This window comes from Octopus sinensis, linkage group LG23 (assembly GCF_006345805.1).
Source record: "Octopus sinensis linkage group LG23, ASM634580v1, whole genome shotgun sequence".
NCBI classification, from domain to species: domain Eukaryota; kingdom Metazoa; phylum Mollusca; class Cephalopoda; order Octopoda; family Octopodidae; genus Octopus; species Octopus sinensis.
The window spans coordinates 3871218-3893717 of record NC_043019.1 but is presented as its reverse complement, the minus strand read 5'-3'; the positions used below and the strand labels follow the sequence as shown (position 1 = coordinate 3893717).

Below are 22500 nucleotides of genomic sequence, written 5' to 3'. Positions count from 1 at the left end.
AACTCAAACAGTGATAGACATAAATCAATACATAAATAACAAAAACATAAATATCATTAATATAATATATAATTTATATATAAAATATAAAATTTAAATTTTTAATTTTTTAATTTTTATATTTTTATATTAAAATTTTTTTTTATTAACCAAAAAGTATAAAAAAGATAAATATAATATAATAAGTAAAAACTCTACGTACGTGTCATGGCTATAATTAAATTCGCATTACAATTAAGTTCAAATTCAATTGAAAATTCGAATTAAAATTATAGTCAATCTTCAGGTTAATTATAATCATTAAATAAATAAGCAAATATAGTTAAACAATATTTTTAAAGAAATAAATGAAGTAATAATTTTTCTTATAAAAAAAAAACTCTATTATCTAAATTAGAAACTTAAAACATTAGGATTATGTCATACAACCCATATATTATGTTAAATATTTATTTTTAAGTTAAAAAAATAGATAAAAATATGTATTTATTTATTAAGATATAATATGGCTTTAAAAAAACATAATAAACTCACGAATATCGTTAACTCAGTTATAGTCCAATATCTAATTAACAAATTATTTAACAAAATAATCACTATTCATATTTTTAGATTTAAGTTCACATCTAATAATTATAAAATATTTAAAAATAATAACTAAATTATGATCAACAAATATAGTAATTAAAATCTAAAATTTACTCTGTCAATAAATATATAGACATATAATGAAAAATAAATTAATTAATTAGTCTATTATTATTTACATAAATATTAAATATTAATATAATATATTTATGAAATACATTAAAAAATTAAAGATTAAAAATCAAATTATAAACGTATAACCTATGATAAAAGAACCGTATAACTATTTTACGATCTATATATCTCGTTGGTTAATTATCTTACAAATTACGTACAGTTATAATCTAATAATTAAATACATATCATCAACAACTAAATAATTATAGAACCAAATTAACAATCAGTTTTGCAGAAATGGGTTACAACATGACTGTTAATGATGCGAGCCCACAGATGGTGCAGGATGCGAAGATCAAATGTGCCTCTACCCTGGCCTACAACCTCTCATTTGTTGGTAATAACTGTATTATGTCTCTCATGGTGGTGATGGTGGTGGTGGTGGTTTTATTTGGCCCCAGGTCAGCACTTGTTGAGCAAATCTATGATCAAACGTCTACCAGCTGTAAAAAGTCAATCCTTTTTCTTATGTGTAGGGAAACAAGGGGTACATTGTCTAATGTGCCCTTTTATTAATAAGGCAGTGATTTGCAGGGGAAATTTTGATTGTTATCTATTTCTAGCAAGTTGAGTCACCACATAGAGGCTTCTTTGTTGATTTGCAGTTGTGGTCATGTGTAATATGTGACAGATTGTGTTTGTGTCTGGTAATAGTTGCCATGAGTGAAAGCACAGGTCTTAGTGTTAGACTCATGATCATAAGATTGTGGTTTCAATTCCTGGACTGGGCGATGTGTAGTGTTCTTGAACAAAACACTTCATTTTTTCGTTGCTCCAGTCAGCTGGCAAAAAGTGAATTATCCTGTGATGGACTGGTGTCCCATCCAGCTGAGAAATATTTACGTCGTGGAAACTGGGAAACTGGCCCTTATGAGTTGGTGTAACTCAAAAAAGGGGGAAAAATAAAAAATAATTGCCATGCATGAGAAGATATGTAAGAGTAGTAGTAGTGGTGGTCATCATTGTGGTTGTGGTTGTTACAAATGGTAGTTGTTCGTTATTTAACCCCAGGCTAGGCCCCAATCCAGTAGACCTATGACCAAATGTGAATCAAATCTCGTCTTTTATTCTGACATCATCCGGCTACATGCTGATGGTGTTGTTGTTGTTGTTGTTGTTTAGTCAGAGGCCTGTCTCCTGACTATGTGCATCTCTGACTGCAAGACTAGGTACAATCCACAGACCCATAGCCCCACATGTACCATGTATGCAAGGCTGAAGACTACATTATAGATTCTGTCATGTGGTTGTTAAATGTATGCACATTAGGGGACGCTGAGAAAGTTCCTGGCTTTGAGTTAAAGAAAATAGAGGAGGATCAGTTAATTATGATTTTACTCAACATATTCCCCTTGCAGATTCTCACATTTGCTGTATTGGTCCTTCAGTTTTTTTAAGTCCTGTAAAAGAACTCAAAATGTTGGGCCCCACGATATCCTTAAAACCAGGAACTTTTCAGCACCTCCTCATAAAACATGTGATTATATACATACAAGAGGACGCTGAAAAGTTCCTGGCTTTGAGTCAAGGGAAGTGCAGGAGTATCAGCTAATTATGATTTTACTCAACATATTCCCCTCTTGGTGTAGTGGTCCTTCAGTTTTTCTAAATCCTGTAAAAGAGCTGGGAAGATTGGATCTTGAAACAGGCTTTTTGTGATATCCTTACAGTCAGGAACTTTTCAGTAACCTCTCATCGAGTGTGACTGTGTGAACATGTTTAACGTTCAACTGTCCAGGTATGCCAAAGGTAAGTGTGTTTATATCTTCTTCTTCTTCTTCTTTTTCTTTTTTTTTCTTCTTCTTCTTCTTCTTCTTCTTCTTCTTCTTCTTCTTCTTCTTCTTCTTCTTCTTCTTCCTTTTTTTTACAGGTTATTATGATAAATGTGAGAAAATATTAACAGAAAACTTAAAGAAAATGTCAGGCTCGAGTAATCCTGTTTTATCTAAAATGCTGAATACAATGGGTGTTAATTACGAAAGGAGTAAGTATGGTACCACCAGCCCCCTTTTTTCCCCTAAATATTTTGTTACTTTCTGTTTAAGCACAGGTGTGGCTGTATGGTGAAGAATTTTGTTTCCCAATAACATGGTTTTGAGTTCAGTCCCACTGCATGGCACCTTGGGTAGATGGTTTCCACTATGGCCCTGAGCCAACCAAATCAATTTGTGTGAGTGGATGTGGTTGACAGAAACTGATAAAAGCCATATATTTGTGTGTGTGTGTGTGTGTGTGTGTTTGTGCGTTTGTGTTTATGAGTGTGTTGCTATCTCCCTACCTTGACTTTGCATGATAGTTGTAAACGAATGTCACTGTCATCCATGCAGTGTTGTTCATTTACAGTCTTCTGTGAAAGCATCTCTGGCCATAGGTAAATATTACGTTTATATTATTTCATTTTCTCTTTCAACAGATGGTTCACAATGTCACAAAGCATTTGAATTTTATAATGCTGCACTTAGTGAAAGATTGAAAATTGTTAATGTAAATCCAAAGTTATCTGTGATATCGTACTGTAATGTAGCAAAGCTATTATCCCGAGAGTATGGAAGACACAGTAAGTAAATAGTCTTAAGTTGTAAGTAAAATCTAAAACTACTTAAAATATTTGTTTGATTTCTTTATTAACATTTCTCCTTCTTAAGATGGTGAACTATCAGAATTACGAACATGTTGGGCAAAGTTCTTAGTGGTATTTTGTCTGTTTATAGGTTCTGAGTTCAAATTCTGTCAAGGTTGACTTCGCTTTACATCCTTCTGAGGTCAATAAAATAAGTACCAGTTGTATACTGGGGGTCAATGTAATCAACTTACACCCCTCCCCTGAACTTGCTAACCCAGTGCCATAATTTGAAACCAATATTTCATACAATCAACATGACTTTACCTTTCATCCTTTCGGGGTCATTAAAGCAGGTACCAGTCTAACACTGGGGTTGATGTAATCAACTTACCCCCTCTCCAAAATTGCTGGTCTTGTGCCAAACTTTGAAGTTAATATTTCTCCTTCTTTCTCCAGGTAAAGCACTACAACTCCTGTTCAGTGCCAAGGATATCCAAAAGAAGCATAGATGGCTACACATGGACACCTCCTTGGTATTGCGTTACATTAGCGATGTGTATTTGAGAATGTTAGTACTTTGAAATGGATAATACAGCAAAATATTTTAAAATTGGTGAAAATGTGTTTGTTTGGGTATATAAGAATGGGAAACAAAGTTGGGAAGATGGTGTGATTACCAAACACATAGGGAAAATGCTATACTTGGTAAAAGAAAGAGAATGGGAATACAAGACACACATAAATCTAAAACAAAAGAGTCTTTGAGAGCAAACCCAAGGGAATGGATGAACCATTGGAATGGTTATGTTATACTTTTCAAGTATCAACACCACTATAAATAATAGTTTGGTTGGTTGGCATCCTTTTTGTCTCGGGAGACAATGGAGTTGCGCATAAAGTAGTCTAGTCCGGCTTTTATATTTCATGTCCTGATACATTTCCTGCTGTGGCTGTGTAGTCCTATCCTGGACAAACACTCCCTCTGGCAGGTGCCGCAAATGTAGCGAAGACTGTTCCTGGCTGGTTGTAGTGCCATAGTCTCTTGTTTACGTCTCTTCCTTTCTTTCCATTTCTCCTCTCTCTCTCTCTGTCACTCCTTTGTATTCCCTCTCTTACGGTACGTCGCCATTCTCCACGGTTGCCGGCAACTGCCTCCCAACCGCTAATATTGATGTTACAGGCCTTCATGTTCCTTTTGCAAACATCCTTGTAATAATAGTACAAGTGAAATAATAGTACAAGATGTACAAGTGAAAGAAAAAGAAAATGTATGGAGTTCCTGGAAGTGGATGCCAAATGAAAAATTAGATGCGTTACTATATTGAAAAAAACTCAAAAATGGAAGGTGGGGTGAGGTAAAATTTATTACTAATAAAAGAAATAAAATTATACTCCCTAAGAAAAAAGAGAAAAACTTAAAAGGGGAAATGTTATGGGGATAATGGTAATAATGGAACAACAAGTGGTATGTGCTAGTCATTACAAATACTGTGATGTAGGAATTCAAGGGCGTCAGTCAAGTAGTCAGTCTACATATATCTACATGTGTGTGTCTTTGTGTCTGTGTTTGTCCCCTGTCACCACTTGACAACTGGTACTGGTGTGCTTATGTCCCTGTAACTTAGCGGTTCAGCAAAAGAGACTGATAGAACAAGTACCAGACTTTAAAAAGTAAGTAGTGGGGTCAATTCCTTTGACTAAAAAGTTCTTCCGGGCAATGCCCCAGCATGGCCGCATTGTAATGACTAAAGCAAATACAAGATAACAGGTATCTAGCAAAATATTTTTTTTGGCTTTTATTTCATTTTCACTCTGATATAGTTTTTATCTGCCAACCACCACCACCACCACCACAACCACCACCACCACAACTACCACCACCACCACCACCACAACCACCACCACCACAAATACCACCACAACTACCACCACCACCACCATTACCACCACCACCACCACCATTACCACCACCACCACCACCACCACAACCACAACCACCACCACCACAACCACAACCACCACCACCATCACCACCACCACCACCACCACACCACCACCACCACCACCACAACCACTACCGCCATAACCACAACCACCACTACCACCACAACTACCACCACCACCACAACCATCACCACCACCACCACAACCACCCCTACCACCACAACTACCACCACCACCATCACCACTACCATCACCACCACCACCACCACAACCAACACAACCACCACCACAACCACCACTACCACCACAACTACCGCCACCACCATCACCACTACCACCACCACCACCACCACCACCACCACCACCACCCCAACCACCACCACCACCATAACCACCACCATCATCACCATCACCACCACCACAACCACCACCACAACCACAACAACCACCACCATCACCACCACAACCACCACCACCACCACAACCACCACAACCACCACGACCTCAACCACCACCACAACCACTTTGGACACAATCTCATCATCAAGCCACTACGGTCATCTTCTTATTCCAGGCATCTAATCTCCAACAGCCTGACATATTTTCATGACGCTTTGGATATCTACAACCAGATAAACCCAAATTTCATTGGAAAGATAAAGGTCATTCACGCAATTGCTCACTGCTATCTGCTGAAAGAGGAATTCGAAAATGCCAAGAAGTATTTCAAGGACATGTTGGAAAGTAACAGTGACCATTTGTTGAGCAGCGTATCAGAGGTTGAAGTTTTCTCAATGGCTTTAGAACACCTGGTTTATCTCAATTTGGAAAACCCTCAGGTATGGTTAATCCTCACATATGTTTTAATAGTTGATTGATGGTGGGATTGATTGATGGATTGATTGATGGATTGGTTGTTGAATTTGTTAATTGATGGATTAATCGATGGACTGATGATGGAAGCTCTTTCAACTTCACCCAGCCCATTCTTATCCTAGCAACTGCACTCTCAGAACTCCCTCCCCCACTGCTAACTTGGTCCCCTAGGTAACAAAAGCTATCTACTACTTCTAATGATCCACCCAAGCATTTGAGGGAACCTATTGCCTGCATAGCTTTAGTGCTTTTTGCAACTGCGCATTCGCCACACCTAAAGACTAAATTCTCCATTAACCTTCCTTTGATAGTGCTACACCCCTTATGTGTTCAAAGCTTGTACTGGAGACAAGATATGGAATTACTACCAACACCCTTCTTACCTGTATATATATATATATATATATATATATATATATATATATATATATATATATATATATATAGAGAGAGAGAGAGAGAGAGAGAGAGAGAGAGCGATATATATATATATATATATATATATATATATAGAGAGAGAGAGAGAGAGAGAGATAGATAGATAGATAGATATATGTAGTGGATCTTGCATACATGAAGTGGATTCGATCCACCATAGCCAAGTATAAATTAAAACTGCAAAAGAACTGTTCCCACGGTGGAAGAATGGTTTTTCTCAGACAGCAGTTTTACATTTTCCAGATGCATTTAGCTAGGCCGAAATATTGTCATCACTACTTGATTCTTTCTAACCTCTTCTACTTCACTAAAAGCTAGAATAGAGATAACAAGACCACCATCTAAACCTATTGTTCTCAATGATATATCTATCCTTCTGGATAGTTATAAAGCAAGAACACCCCAAGTAAAAATCAGTCGGTGACGACTCAACCAAGTAGTTACTTGGCGACAACTGAGCGAGGCAGCTCGTGACGACTCAATTAGGGAACGGATTTCTAGAATACATATATTAATTTCACTTTCTTTTTATTTCTAGAACCAGCTGTTTCATTTGGAGAATCTTTTGAACCAAATAAGACAACTATTGAAACGAAGTGTAAATGAGAAACAGAAGCTACGATATTCCAATGCTATTGGCAAGTACCACTCCTTGAAAATACTCCTGGTAGATAAACTCAACCAAAAGGAAGAACGAGCTGGACTCCTCATGGACTCAGTCCCAGTTCTTTGTAATCATTGTAAGAGTTTCAGGCAATATTTGAATTGTTCTCAAGAGAATTATATTCATAAACTTTGCGGACTGCGATCTAATTTATATGAAATCGATATTCAACAACGATTAAAGATTGTAGAATAAAGAATGGTTTATGATTTTACATTTTTGGTATGATTGACTACATTATAGCTGTGGGCAGTTTAATAGATGAACTCAAACATATCACAGTCTGATGAAGGATAAGCAATCCGAGACTTCGAAGCTGTTCTTGTTAAAGTATAATAAATAAAACTATTTAAAAGGTTGCAAGACGCAACGAAAATTTTAGGACAATAAAAATAAGAAAAACGTGGAAATTTTACCGGTGAGTGTGTTACATAATAAGGCAGAAAAAGGAAATGACTCTCCTCAGACACAATAGAATATGCTTCAACATACGAACTCATATAAAGAATCTTGCGAACCAAATCCAAAAACGAAAAATAGTAAATAAATACTCGAGAAAAAATATTCAGTTTAATGTAAAAATTATCGTCAGATAACCAGATATTGGATAGCTGGATGGTTATCTAAAACACATGTGTTTCCGAGTCAGAGATGGAAGGCATAGAATAAATATTCGACTGTTCCTTGTGGCAGGAGGTGACAAAATTTGGTTTCTGGTTGTTGTAAAAGGAAGGGACGAAATGAAGTTATGGAAAAGAATTGTGGAATTTACTAAGAGTTACGTCCCTTGGTGTCAAAATTCTTCTGTTTGATTATAAGAAGGCAAATCTGTTGGGTAGAAATATCTGTAGGGTGTTAAGGGGTTGTGGCAGAAACGTTAGCATGCCGGGCGAAATGCTTAGCGGTATTTCGCCTGCTGCTACGTTCTGAGTTCAAATTCCGCCGAGGTCAACTTTGCCTTTCATCCTTTCGGGGTCGATTAAAAAAGTACCAGTTATGCACTGGGGTCGTTAATCGACTTAATCCGTTTGTCTGTCCTTGTTTGTCCCTTCTGTGTTTAGCCCCTTGTGGGTAGTAAAGAAATAGGTACGTGTGTAGGGCTGATACATGTGTCGGAGTTCTTTGGTGGGGTTGGAAAAGGGGTGCAGATGCCTGAACCTTTAACACCCTGTTTGGGCATGTATGCACATGTGCATTCATATGTATATAGTGTTTTTGAAGGCACGTGGCTTGGTGGCAAGGAGCATTCTTGGGGCCAGCGGCAAGGGCAGAAGCTGCTGCTGTCGTAGTTTGATGGCCATTGTATTTTGAATGGCCCTTTTTTATGTTGGGTATCAAAATCCTGCTGGAGTTTACTTAGTTGTTCATCATTTCAGGCTGAATAGAGCAAGTACCAGTTATGTACTGAGGGAAATATAATTCAGTTCATCCCTTCTGCCCTCGTTCCCTAAAAAAATTCTCCGTAGCCTTGAGGTTAGTTTATGCCATATTACTGGATTTAGTCACTGGACTGTGGTCATACTGTAGCACTTGTTTCAGGAGTTGGTAGGCGTGTAGGGCTGATAAATGTGTCGGAGTTCTTTGGTGGGGTTTGAATAGGGGCGCAGATGCCTGAACCTTTAACACCCTGTTTGGGCACGTATTCATATGTGCATTTATATGTATATAGTGTTTTTGAAGGCACGTGACTTAGTGACAAGGGGCCATTCGTCTCACGGTCGTAAGGCCATTAGTTCGATTCCCGTTGGGGCGTTGTGTCGTTGCTCCAGTCCACTCACCTGGCGAACATGAGTAATCTCCATAGTTCAAAGGGCCAGCTCTATCACACCCTGCGTCATGCTGAAATCTCCCCGAGAACTACGTTAAGAGTATATGTGTCAGTGGAGTACTCAGCCACTTGCACGTTAATTTCACAGCAGGACTTTCCGTTGATCAAATCAACTGGGACCCTCGTCATTGTAACCGACATAGTGTCACTCATATATATATGTGGTTTAGTTAAAGACTTGGTTGTGTTCTCAGGATGTAATATGGGGAAGGCTATAGGGGACAGTCTGGTGATTGTAGTCCTGGTGGAGCCTGTGGGTAAGAAAACATAAACCTTCTTTCAATTTTAGTCTTAAAATTCCATTCCTGAAATTTAGGTATGAGGATTGTTCATTAAAGGTTTTCCCTGGCCCGCTTCCCAAGTACGAGGATAAACGAAACTTGGCATAATTATAAGTCCTTCTCTACATGGCCACCACCAATGGTGACACACTTATCCTATCACTTTATGCCGCTGTGAAGACCGTCTGTAGAAGTCGATATTTTGCGTTTGGAACCAAGACTTTACATCGTAAGTTCATCATTATCTGAAAAGTACAAATTAATGATTTTTACTTTACAGCTGTTTCAATCAATGCTCAGTAAATATTGAATCTATATCTATATGACCTGAGCCAAATATCTTCAGAGGGGAAAAAAATATACCTTTGGATGTTTTATATGTTTATGGATTCATTATAGCAGACATTGAACCAGTATTTCTTTGGATGAAGCCATCCCTTCATGAGGTTAACACAACCTCTAATCTAATCTATATATATATATATATATACATACATACTACATATGTGGAAGTACATGACTCAGAGGTTAAAGTATTAAATTTGAGATTCTAAGATTGTGGCTTTGATTCCTGGATCAGGTGATGCGTTGTGTTCTTGAGCAAAAAACCTTCTTTCACTGCTGAAGAAAACATGCCTGACAACTGGAAAATGTTACCTTGCTTGGAAACAGGCAAAGGTTGGTGACAGGAAGGGTACCCAGCTGTAGAAAATAATTTGTCTGACTCACTCAAGCATGGAAAAATATTATCTTGCTTGGGAACAGGTGAGGGTTGGTAAAAGAATGGGCAACCTGCAGTAGAAAATATGCTTGACCATGGGACAATGTTACTTTGCTTGGAAACAGGTGAAGGTCAGTGAAAGAAAGGGCAACCAACTGTAGAAAATATGCCTGACTATGAGAAAATGCTACCTTGTTTGGCCACAAGAAGGACAACCTGTCATAGGAAATATGCCTGATCATGGGAAAATATAACAGGTGAGGGTTGGCAAGAGGAAGAGCATCCAGCTGTAGAAAATATGTCTCAGCAAATTCTGCTTGGTCTGTGCAAACATGGAAAAGTGGACATTAACCCTTTAGCATTTAAACCGGCCGTATCCAGCCAAAAGTATTCTGCTTGTTTTATGTTCAAACTGGCCAGATCTGGTCTCTCACACCAACCTACAATATCGTTTTAAAAATTAACAGCTACTTCATCACAATCTCATAGCTACAAGATAATGCATGATTAGTTCAAAACAATGTGGATAAAAAAGGATTAATTTTGGCAGAATAATGCGAACACAGAATAATTATGATGATAATGAGATCAAAAGACAAATACACAGATATACATGTACATTAAAAAAAAAAATTTTGAATAGCAGACGTTTTTTTTTAAAAATATTTTATTTATTTCAAACAAGTGCAACAAATTTTTGTCAATCAGTTGACTATTTTTCCAAAGTAGAAATATCCATAAAATCAGCAATGAAACATACTGACTGGAACCAGGGGTGTGCTGTGGCCACAGTTCAGGGTGGATACATTGAAGTGGCTTTCTAAACTCCATGGGAGGGATTGCAACTTAGTAAACGTAATGACAACATACAGATATACTGGGCATCAATACCTCCTCATGGCACCTATTGTTTTCCATGTGAACTTGGACTGAACCATTGAGAGTTAACTGTGTAAGTCAAAGGCAGAGGCCATTGGATGTGAAGGGCGTCAATACCACTGACCGAATGGCTGCTTGACCAGTTCTTGGGTCAGCTGTAGCTCTCAACTCTATGGGTGTATGGATGTGTGCGTATATCTATGAGTATGCGTGTGTGTAAGTATGTGCAAATATTTGTGTGTTTTTCAATGTTTATATATATATATATATAGTTTTTATGTTTAATTTAGCCAGTCAGTTTGTTTTCTATCTATCCACCTACCTACATACATAATAAATGTATACACACATGCAAACACACACACACACACACACATATATATATATACATACACACACACATATTTATATATATATATACATACAGACATATATATATACAGACATATATATATATATATATACATACAGACATATATATATATATATACATACAGACATATATATATATATATACATACAGACATATATATATATATATACAGACATATATATATATATATATATACGTACAGACATATATATATATATATATACGTACAGACATATATATATATATACGTACAGATATATATATATATATATAAATATATATACATACATACATACATATATATATATACATATATATATACATACAGACATATATACATACATACACACACATATATATATAGGTATGTTGGTGCAAACAGGAAAAACAGAATACAAAACATGAGTATGTGTATATATTTATTAATATTTAGCGGAAGCAACAGAGTGACTAAAAGTCAAACAATTTCATTGCCAATGCATGAAACTCTTGGACCCTGAGTGATTCTGTTACTTCTGCTAAATATTAATTCATATATATATATATATGTATATATATATGTATATATATATAATATACACACACACACATACAGGTATATATACATATTATTAAATAACTGAGTCAGAGGAGGCTAGGTGACAGCAAAGACTGTTCCCTAGGTTCCCTGAGATTAATTGAAACAATGCACTCAGTAATCCTCAGTCTGGACATCTGGCCTCAATGACTCAGCTAAAGGCACATAAGAGCCATGTGGTGGTTTATATATATATATATATATATATATAGTCTTGTGGTCTTATATACTTTTCTGGTCAAGCTTTTGGCTGCACATTTATATAGTCAGCCTTTGGGCCGTATATTTATATAGTCGTGTTTCGGAGATATCTACAACAGTCAGCATTTCGGAAATAATTATATAGTCAGCTATTTAGAAATAATTATACAGGCAGTCTTTTGAAAGTATTTATATAATCAGCTTTTAGGAAATATATATATATATATAAATTAAATTAGAGATAAAACCACTATTAGGCAAATCAGTGAAAAACAAACCAAAATATAGAAATAAAAATAATTGATATATATATAATTATTTTTATTTCTCTGTTTTTCACTGTTTGATTTGCCTAATAGTGGTTTTATCTCTAATTTAATTTATATTTATACTGTAAAATTAGATTTAATCCTAAATCTAATTTTTTCCCTGTAAGTTTGGATTTACTCCCTAATATTATTATTATTATATATATCTATATAGTAAGCCTTTTGGAAATACTTATATAGTCAGTTGTTCATTCACTTAGTTATATAGTCAATGTTTCAGTAATAGGTTTAAATATTCAATAATTTTATCACATAGTTATATAATCAGTCTTCTATTCCCATTCATCTAATAATATATATCCTCTGTGTGAAAAGTCTGGCTGCATACACGTTAACATATTTGTTTTGAGACTTATCTGTAGCGCAGAATTTTTAATGTTTGAAGAAAGATCTCTAACAAAGTTGGTTATCTCTCTCTTATTAAAGTTTACCAAGATAGAAGTTTTAACTCCTTGTCACGTTACCATAAAAATAGTGTGGTAAGTAGCTTGCTTACGAACCGAGGCATGAATTTGCACGAAGCCGTCTTGCAGTCTTGGGAAGAGCTATCTGAGCGGAAAATTCGTGGATGTATTCAACATCAAACTCGCGTTCGGCGTCAAATAGTTGACTGTTGTGGTGGTAACAGATTCGTGTAATAAATTTTTTGTATATTTTTGTTTCATAATATTATGTTTTTTCGGATGCAGCCAGACTTTTCACACAGAGGGTATATATATGGATATATATATATATATGCACACACACACTCATTCATTTGAAGCCGACAGCCGTTCCATTGGTATTTGCAGTCTCTACTTGCATGCTTTATTTCAGTTTTTGAGTCACGTATATATTTATATAATCAATATTTTTGGTCTTGTCAATTAATGATATTGGCACAATTTTTGTAAATTCAAAAAAAAAAAAAAAAAAATTACTTCTCTCCCTTGGAATTGAAGCCTAACTCTTCTTTTTGTCTCCGTTTTGTCATTTCAGTCTGTATATGTGTTTGAGTCTATGAAAGAAGTATGTGAGTGTGTCTATGAGAGAAGAGAAGTGTTATTTTTTATAGGTGTTCAGAATCCCCAAAAAATAGAAAGGGAAAACAAAAAAGAATAAAACTCCTAAGACAGGAACAAGTAGATTAACAGATAGAGATATCCGTGGACAAACAGACAGATAGTCAAACACAGAGATAGATAGATAGATGATAGATAGATAGATAGATAGGTAGGAAAGAGGGTGACAAAAAGACAAATTTGGTGATTAAAAATAAACAATAAAAAAATTGGGCACGAATGGTCTCATTGGAAACGGTATTATTATTATTATTATTATTATTATTATCACCATCATAAATTGTTATTTTTACAATAATATATAAAATGAACCATATACATGTAGATATTTATATGTATATATATATATATATATATATATATAAAGGTGTGTAGTTGAAAGGTGAGGCTAGTTGTGAGAACGGTGTGTATTTATATATAAATGTATGCATACATGTTTGTGTGTATGATTGTAAATATATTTATATATATATATATATGTATGTATACCTTTCGAATGAAATATTCTGCCTGAACCATTTTGATATTAATTCTATCTTCCTTCTAATGAGTTTATCCCACGTTTGAACGAGATTGACATATTCCTTCCATCTCATCAGTGTACATCTATTATCACCTTGACCGACCAGTCCGTCGGGCGTCCATTTGACACCGCTGGTCACACACAGCACGCTGTCCACTCCACCCTGGATCACACCTTTCTCATCCACGTGATCCCAATCGTCCTCCTGAAATCGTAACTCCACCGTCGTGGAGGTCTTACGGGTGGTCGTTTCCGCTCATGCAGGTACCACTCGACAACTGCGTGCGTCCACCGATTATCGGTGAGCCGGGCGACGTATCCAGGGGCTGGGCTGGACATCTATTATAAGAGTATATATATATCAGAGATAGCATATGTACATGTATGTATAATATAAGTATCTCTTTTACTCTTTTACTTGTTTCAGTCATTTGACTGCGGCCATGCTGGAGCACCGCCTTTAATCAAGCAACTCGAACCCAGGACTTATTCTTTTGTGAGCCCAGTACTTATTCTATCGGTCTCTTTTGCCGAACCGCTAAGTAACGGGGACATAAACACACCAGCATCGGTTGTCAAGCAATGCTAGGGGGACAAACACAGACATACAAACGCATATATACGACGGGCTTCTTTCAGTTTCCGTCTACCAAATCCACTCACAAGGCTTTGATCGGCCCAAGGCTACAGTAGAAGACACTTGCCCAAGGTGCCATGCAGTGGGACTGAACCCGGAACCATGTGGTTGGTAAACAAGCTATTTACCACACAGCCACTCCTGCACCTATTAGTATGTATATAATTATACACACACGCACAGATTTGTTAATAGTTTGTTATTATTCGCTCTTAGCTACTTCTGAGTTGTTAGCTTGTGTGAGTATTTTCCTTGAGGCAACAAGGAAATACATCGACAAACTCGGAGTTATAAGGGAGGGGATCATCACCTCCAAGTGAATAAACTCTGCTTTAGAGTGGGAGTACCTTCTGTACTCTTGTACTCCCCAATATATTTCAATGCACACCCACACACATATATATGCATATGTATATAGATACATACACATTTTTATGCATATACATACATAATTATAACTAAGGGTTAATTGCAACAAGTTGCTCAAAACCACATACCGAAAGTATTAGAAATAGCAGCTAAATTGATCAATTTAGCTGCTATTTCTAATACTTTCGGTATGTGGTTTTGAGCAACTTGTTGCAATTAACCCTTAATTATAACCCTTACCAAATATGGTCTTTTCCATACCGATAAATCTACTAGGTGAAATTTATTAATTTTATTAAATTAATTATATACCACCCTTTTTTGCATACATACATATATATATATATTGATAATATAAGGGTAAATAATTATTAATTTATAATCAACAATTATTTCCGGGTAGATTTCGGTAAGGAAATATAACCATTATCAGTAGGAACCTTTTCAAAAAGTTCTATATATATATATATATATATAAATAAAAAGGGCAAACAACAGGTTGCTTAGCCACATACCGAAATATTAGAAATAGCAGTCAAAGACCACTTATTTCTATTTTCTACAAATATAACTATGTAGAGTTATATTTGTTGAAAATAGAAATAAGTGGTCTTTGACTGCTATTTCTAATTTTTTGGTATGTGGCAAAGTAACCTGTTGCTTGCCCTTTATATATATATATATATATATATATATATCTAAATATATATATAAATGAATATATATATATCTAAATATATATATAAATGAATATATATATATCTAAATATATATATAAATGAATATATATATATATATATATATATATATCTAAATATATATATAAATGAATATATATCTAAATATATATATCTAAATATATATATAAATGAATATATATCTAAATATATATATAAATGAATATATATATACACACAGACAACATATATATATAAAAATATAAACATACATACATCCTTTAAGTTCGCATAGGGATTAAAATATTTGTAAATTCCATCCAAAGTTTATTATTGTTATTACTATATATAATAATAATAACAATAATATCTTCTCCAATGTAACTACACATGTGCCGTTGGCGATTCCTTCTCTCCCTTTCTTTTTTCCAACAAAGAGCTTATGCTCAAAACGTCAAGTTCTCTCCTTACTGAGCATTGAGCTTATACATATTTGTTGTGCATGTCCTCCCATCCATTTTTTTTTTTAAATTTTTATTTATGTTTTTTTTTATCTAGTTTCAGCTCACAAACTGTGGCCATGCTGAGGCACCGCCATTTATTTGAATTGTTTGTTTATATAAATTGACTATGAATATACGTACATATATATATGCGTGTGTGTATGTATATATCTGAGACCCCCTTCGGTCATGACTGACCATGGGATTGTACCTAGAAAGTTACCCTCCCAGGCAGAAGTCCAGACAACGTTGTTTATGGAAGACCAGCAGCTGTCCATGCATACCGGCCTCCTCTCTCCACGCCACCAGTTGTTATCCAAGGGAAAGGCAAAGGGGCCGATACAGCTTGGCACCTGTGACATCACAACTCATTTCTACAGCTGAGTGAACTGGAGCAACATGAAATAAAGTGCCTTGCTCAAGAACACAACACGCGGCCCGGTCCAGGATTCGAACTCACAACCTCGTGATCGTAAGCTCGATGCTCTAACCACTGGGCCATGTGTATATATACATACATATATATATATATATATATATGTATATATACACACACACATATATACATACACATATATACATACACACACAAGTCTATGCTTATACATACATATATATATATAAATAAATACACACACACACGTGTGTATATTTTAATCAGAAAATCAAAAATGTTAGTGTTTTCTGGAGTCAGCCATCTCACTAAATCAATATAAAAAAATGGGGGACAAATCCCTAAATTTTACTCCCATATAAAAGACAGGTAACTGAAGTTGTGATATTCATGCATTTACTAAACCAACTGGATAGTGATAATGTGATGTATATAACAAAGTTGATGATGTTATTCATTGGATGGCAATAGTGGTGTTGGGTATATAGTATATATAGTATAGTTGTGCTGTATAGTGATAAAATAGTGTTGTATATAGTATGGTTGTTATAGGAAGGTGATAGTGTTGGGGGTTGCGTTGTAGATTGGCAATGAACCAGTAGACGTATATTTCGCCATGACCATCCTGGATTTTATTTGAAATCTGTCAGGGACAATATAATTCAATAGTATCCTACATTTTCTGAAAGACTGTAAATATAATTCCTGGGACATTTAGCTGCTATTTCTAGTAGGTCATATGACCACACAGATGTCCCCCTTGTTCCCTTGAATATTAATAGTACAGTGTAAGGTTGTGATATGTATAATGTATAGTGTGCAATACAGTGTAATAGTATACAGGGGTGGTACATCTATCATCATTTATCCCTGACCTGGGATAACACAGAACACTCGTGGTACATCTATCATCATTTATCCCAAATCTGGGGTAACACAGAACACTCGTGGTACATCTATCATCATTTATCCCTGATCTGGGATAACACAGAACGCTCATGGTACATCTATCATCATTTATCCCTGATCTGGGGTAACACAGAACACTAGTGGTACATATATTATCATTTATCCCTGATCTGGGGTAACACAGAACACTAGTGGTACATCTATCATCATTTATCCCTGATCTGGGGTAACACAGAACACTAGTGGTACATATATCATCATTTATCCCTGATCTGGGGTAACACAGAACACTAGTGGTACATATATCATCATTTATCCCTGATCTGGGGTAACACAGAACACTAGTGGTACATCTATCATCATTTATCCCTGATCTGGGGTAACACAGAACACTAGTGGTACATATATCATCATTTATCCCTGATCTGGAGTAACACAGAACACTAGTGGTACATCTATCATCATTTATCCCTGATCTGGGGTAACACAGAACACTAGTGGTACATATATCATCATTTATCTCTGATCTGGAGTAACACAGAACACTAGTGGTACATCTATCATCATTTATCCCTGATCTGGGGTAACACAGTACACTCAATTGTGATTTGTGTTATGCTCATCACAAATTGACCTTTGATAACACAGGTCAGCAATCAGTCAAAAATTCTTCTTGGACTCCAAAGGCATGCTCCAGGAACCACCCACAATGCCCAGCTACCCAGAATGCACCAAGCTGCAAGTCAGCATTTTTTTTATATATATAAATTTATACCGGAGTAAACACATAAATGTGAAACAAGGTGGAAAAAAGAGTACTCAAATACCAGTGGTAGAGTAATATGCTTTATTTAAAGCAGCAGAAAATTCAACCTATCATCATTTTTTGTTGCTTTAAATAAAGTATATAAATTTATATACATATACCCATCAACATGCAACCAGTGAATGGGAAAAATATTTTTCACTGTTAGATGTTATTGAATTTCACTCTAAATAATTTTCCAACCATGAAACAATATCATTGTTTGTGTTTAACCCTTTAGTGTTTAAACCCGGCCGTATCAGGCCCAAATTGTCTTCCTGTTTTATGCTCAAACCAGCCAGCTCTGACCTTTCACACCTACCCTACAAAGCCATTTTAAAAATAAACAGGGACATCATCAAAATCTCAGAGTTACAAGATGCTGTACAATTAATTTAAAACAATGTAATTAAACAGGCTTTACATTTGACAGAGTAATCTGAATGCTAAAGGGTAAAAAACGGTTTTGAAATGTTTCGGGAGTAAATTAGGGGAACAACATGGGAGGCTTACAATGAAAATTATAATTCGTTTATTACTGATTCGTTTAACATGGTGTTTTTTTTTTCTTTTTTAACTGAACACCTGTGATAAACGAGTATAGGTGTATACTGCTGTGAAGTGTCCCCCTACCTGGGCAGCATGATCAAGTAGTGATGTGCAAAGCAGAATTGGCCATGCTGTAGCCATCAAGTAGTGATGTGCTAAGCAGAATTGGCCATGCTGTAGCCATCAAGTAGTGATGTGCAAAGCAGAATTGGCCATGCTGTAGCCATCAAGTAGTGATGTGCTAAGCAGAATTGGCCATGCTGTAGCCATATTCTAGCTTCTGTGCCTGATCTGGACAACAGTAGCACTTTCTCTGAAATAAGGGGTCAGTTATTGTAGTACGGTTGATCTGTCAACAGTTCTGTATGGCAGTGAAACATGAAAAATGATAAGAAAAGGTGGACAGAAAAACAGGGCACATTGCACTGACAGAGCCCGTGGAAGATCCTTAAAGTCACCTGACATTGACAGAATTGCAAATGAAGAAATCTTCAGAGAAGCAAAATCCAACTGCGGCATTATAACCACTTACAGTTGGATCAGTTCCACCTGGTAACTCATATTTTGGCATTTGTACAGCAACAACATGGACAGTGGAAAAAATAAAACAGATAAAAAGGTTAGAGGGCTGACCCAATAACACCTATTTCTTTAGAGGGCTGACCCAATAACACCTATTTCACAGAGAGGACAAAGAAGGACAGACAAATGGATTAAGTCAATTATATCGACCCCAGTGCATAACTGGTACTTAATTTATCGACCCTGAAAGGATGAAAGGCAAAGTCTTGCTCAAGGGCCCAACATGCTGCTGGGGATCGAACCAATGACCTTACAATCGTGGGCTGAATATCCTAACCGCTAGGCCATATGCTTTCACAGAATAGTATACTGTTGTATAGTATAGTGAATGATGATGCAGTATGTGTGGTGCAGCTGCAGTAAAATGCAGTACAGTGTATTGTTTTTATAGTGGAGTATAATATAGTGTGGGATAATGTAATGTAGTCCAGTACATAGTGTACTGTGGTGCAGTGAAGTAGGTTGTGGTGATGGTAGAGGATCGCTGCCATTCAATGATAAAGATTCAGTTGTTTGATCCACTGAATTATCTGCTCTTGACTGAACAATATAGACGTGGATGAATATTCCACAGACAAAGTACCCACTACACTCTCGGAGTGGTTGGCGTTAGGAAGAGCATCCAGCTGTAGAAACTCTGAGTAAGACAATTAATTTAACGGAAAAAAAAAACATTCGAGGGAGGTCGTTGCCAGTGCCGCTGGACTGACTCCTGTGCAGGTGGCACATAAAAAGCACCATTTGAGTGTGGCCGTTGCCAGTACCGCCTGGCCGGCCCTCGTGCCGGTGGCACGTAAAAGCACCCACTACACTCTTGGAGTGGTTGGCTTTAGGAAGGGCATCCAGCTGTAGAAACTCTGCCAGATCAAGATTGGGAGCCTGGTGCAGCCATCTGGTTCGCCAGTCCTCAGTCAAAATCGTCCAACCCATGCTAGCATGGAAAGCGGACGTTAAACGATGATGATGATGATGATGATGATGATGTCTACCCTTTAAAGTAATTGTCTGCACCTTTTGGAATTACAGGTGCAGGTGCAATCCACCTGACAGGCTTTAATACACAGTTTCCTTCCACCTAATTTCGCTCAAAAGATATGGGCTTGTCACGAGGCTATAGAAATGACTTTTTGTTCAGGATTGTTTTAAAATTGAACCTGGAACCCCACAGTTGCAACGTGAACTTCTTAAACATTTTACCACATTGCATGTAACGAAGTATATAATAACAGGAATTAAAACAGAGAAAAAAGAAAAAAGACATCAGAACTTGATTCCCCCAAGATATTTCCAACCAAAACCAACAGCACTTGTTACATGAAGGCCACCACTAAAGAGAGGAGAGGAGTGAGCTGGTATTTAAGAAAATTGCTATAATTTCCAACAAGCAATCATGATGCCTGGGAAGTAAGGAGTGGGGTGATGGCAGGGGGCAGTCATTACCTCACTGGCTATGGTACCACAACAACAACAACAACAATTATAATAATAGTAACAGCAATAATAATAATAATAATAATTATTATTATTATTATAATTGACTTTACAGTACCAAATGATGAAAATAAAAACTAATATGAAAAGTATATAAAAAATATCTAGGTACCAGGACCTAGCCCTTGAATTACAGAGTCTATGGAAAGTGCGGGTAAAATGTACCCCAGTAGTTATAGGTGAACTGGGAACGATCCCTAAAGATCTGAACAGATGGATAGAGGAAAGGGGCATAAAACCCAGTTTCATACAGCTCCAGAAAACAGGGTTATTAGGGACAGGCTAGGGTACTTAGGAGGGTTCTTGGCATCTAAGGTTACTTGTTGTAACCTAATGTTCGGAATTTTTTTTTTCTTTTCCAACAGTCTAATCTGGTGTGTATAATAATAATAATAATAATAATAATAATGATGATGATAATAATGGCAATAATATAAAACATCACAGCAGCAGCAGTGGACTACAGTGCAGCAGTCAAATATGAAAGAACTGGTTCTTTGTATAACTTCATTTGTTGAAACTGGATCATAATGTCAATACATATATATTTATATATATAATACATATCTATATATATAATAATATATATATACATAATATATACATGATATATATATAATAATATATACATAATATATATATAATAATATATACATAATATATGTATAATAATATATACATAATATACATATATATATATATAATATACATACATATATATAATATATATACATAATATAATATATATATATATAATATATATATATATATAATATACATACATATATATAATATATATATATATATATATATATATAATATACATATATATATATTATATATAGAATATATATATATAATATACATATAATATAAAATCTATATATATTATATATATATATATGATATACAAATATACACACACAAGCATACATTCACACATGCATGTGTATGATATACACCCAATCACATATAAGTGTGCACATAGAGAAACGTGAACATCATACAGACACACACACACATATATGTGTGTGTGTGTGTGCGTATATATATATATATATATATATACAAGGTATACTTTCTGGTGCTTAATTTTTCAACAGGATGGAAAAGGTATATATATATATATATATATATATATATATATACACACACACATACAGATACACATATGCATGTACATACACAGAAACATTTATTCACATTCACACATAAACACACATGTATATACACACATACATCATAAACATGCACATCTATACACATATGCACACACAGAAACATATAACTGGTATGCCTTTGACGAAGAAATTTGTGTGTCCGTGTGTCCATATGTATATCTGCATACAAACACATACACAAAAAACAAACAGATACACATGAGCACATGGCCACTAATATACATATAATTCATATTTGGTCACACATTTTAGCCCCAGGCCTCTAGAGGGTCAACAAATGAGGCCAGAAGCTTTGAAGATAAGGATCTGCCCCCACGAAGAAGAGGGGTTACAAACGGAGGAATGACTGTTTAGGATCTGGAATAAAGTGTAGGGTGAGG

The 22500-nt window shown here is 35.6% G+C and overlaps 1 protein-coding gene across 3 annotated transcripts in view; it reads left to right on the top strand.

The window, feature by feature from the left end:
- Window positions 1-7464, top strand: part of LOC115223659 — a 232348-nt gene extending 224884 nt beyond the window's left edge. The window contains exons 2-7 of one of the 3 annotated variants that reach the window (XM_036512389.1): window positions 993-1102; window positions 2636-2749; window positions 3179-3322; window positions 3785-3896; window positions 5847-6111; window positions 7125-7464. In XM_036512389.1, the coding sequence (XP_036368282.1) occupies window positions 993-1102; window positions 2636-2749; window positions 3179-3322; window positions 3785-3896; window positions 5847-6111; window positions 7125-7445 (1066 nt within the window). In that variant the 3' untranslated portion in view covers window positions 7446-7464. Of the gene's footprint in view, window positions 1-992; window positions 1103-2635; window positions 2759-3178; window positions 3323-3784; window positions 3897-5846; window positions 6112-7124 lie in introns of those variants that run through there. The other 2 variants (XM_036512388.1, XM_036512387.1) reach the window with 2 other exon arrangements.
- Window positions 7465-22500: the final 15036 nt, after the last annotated feature.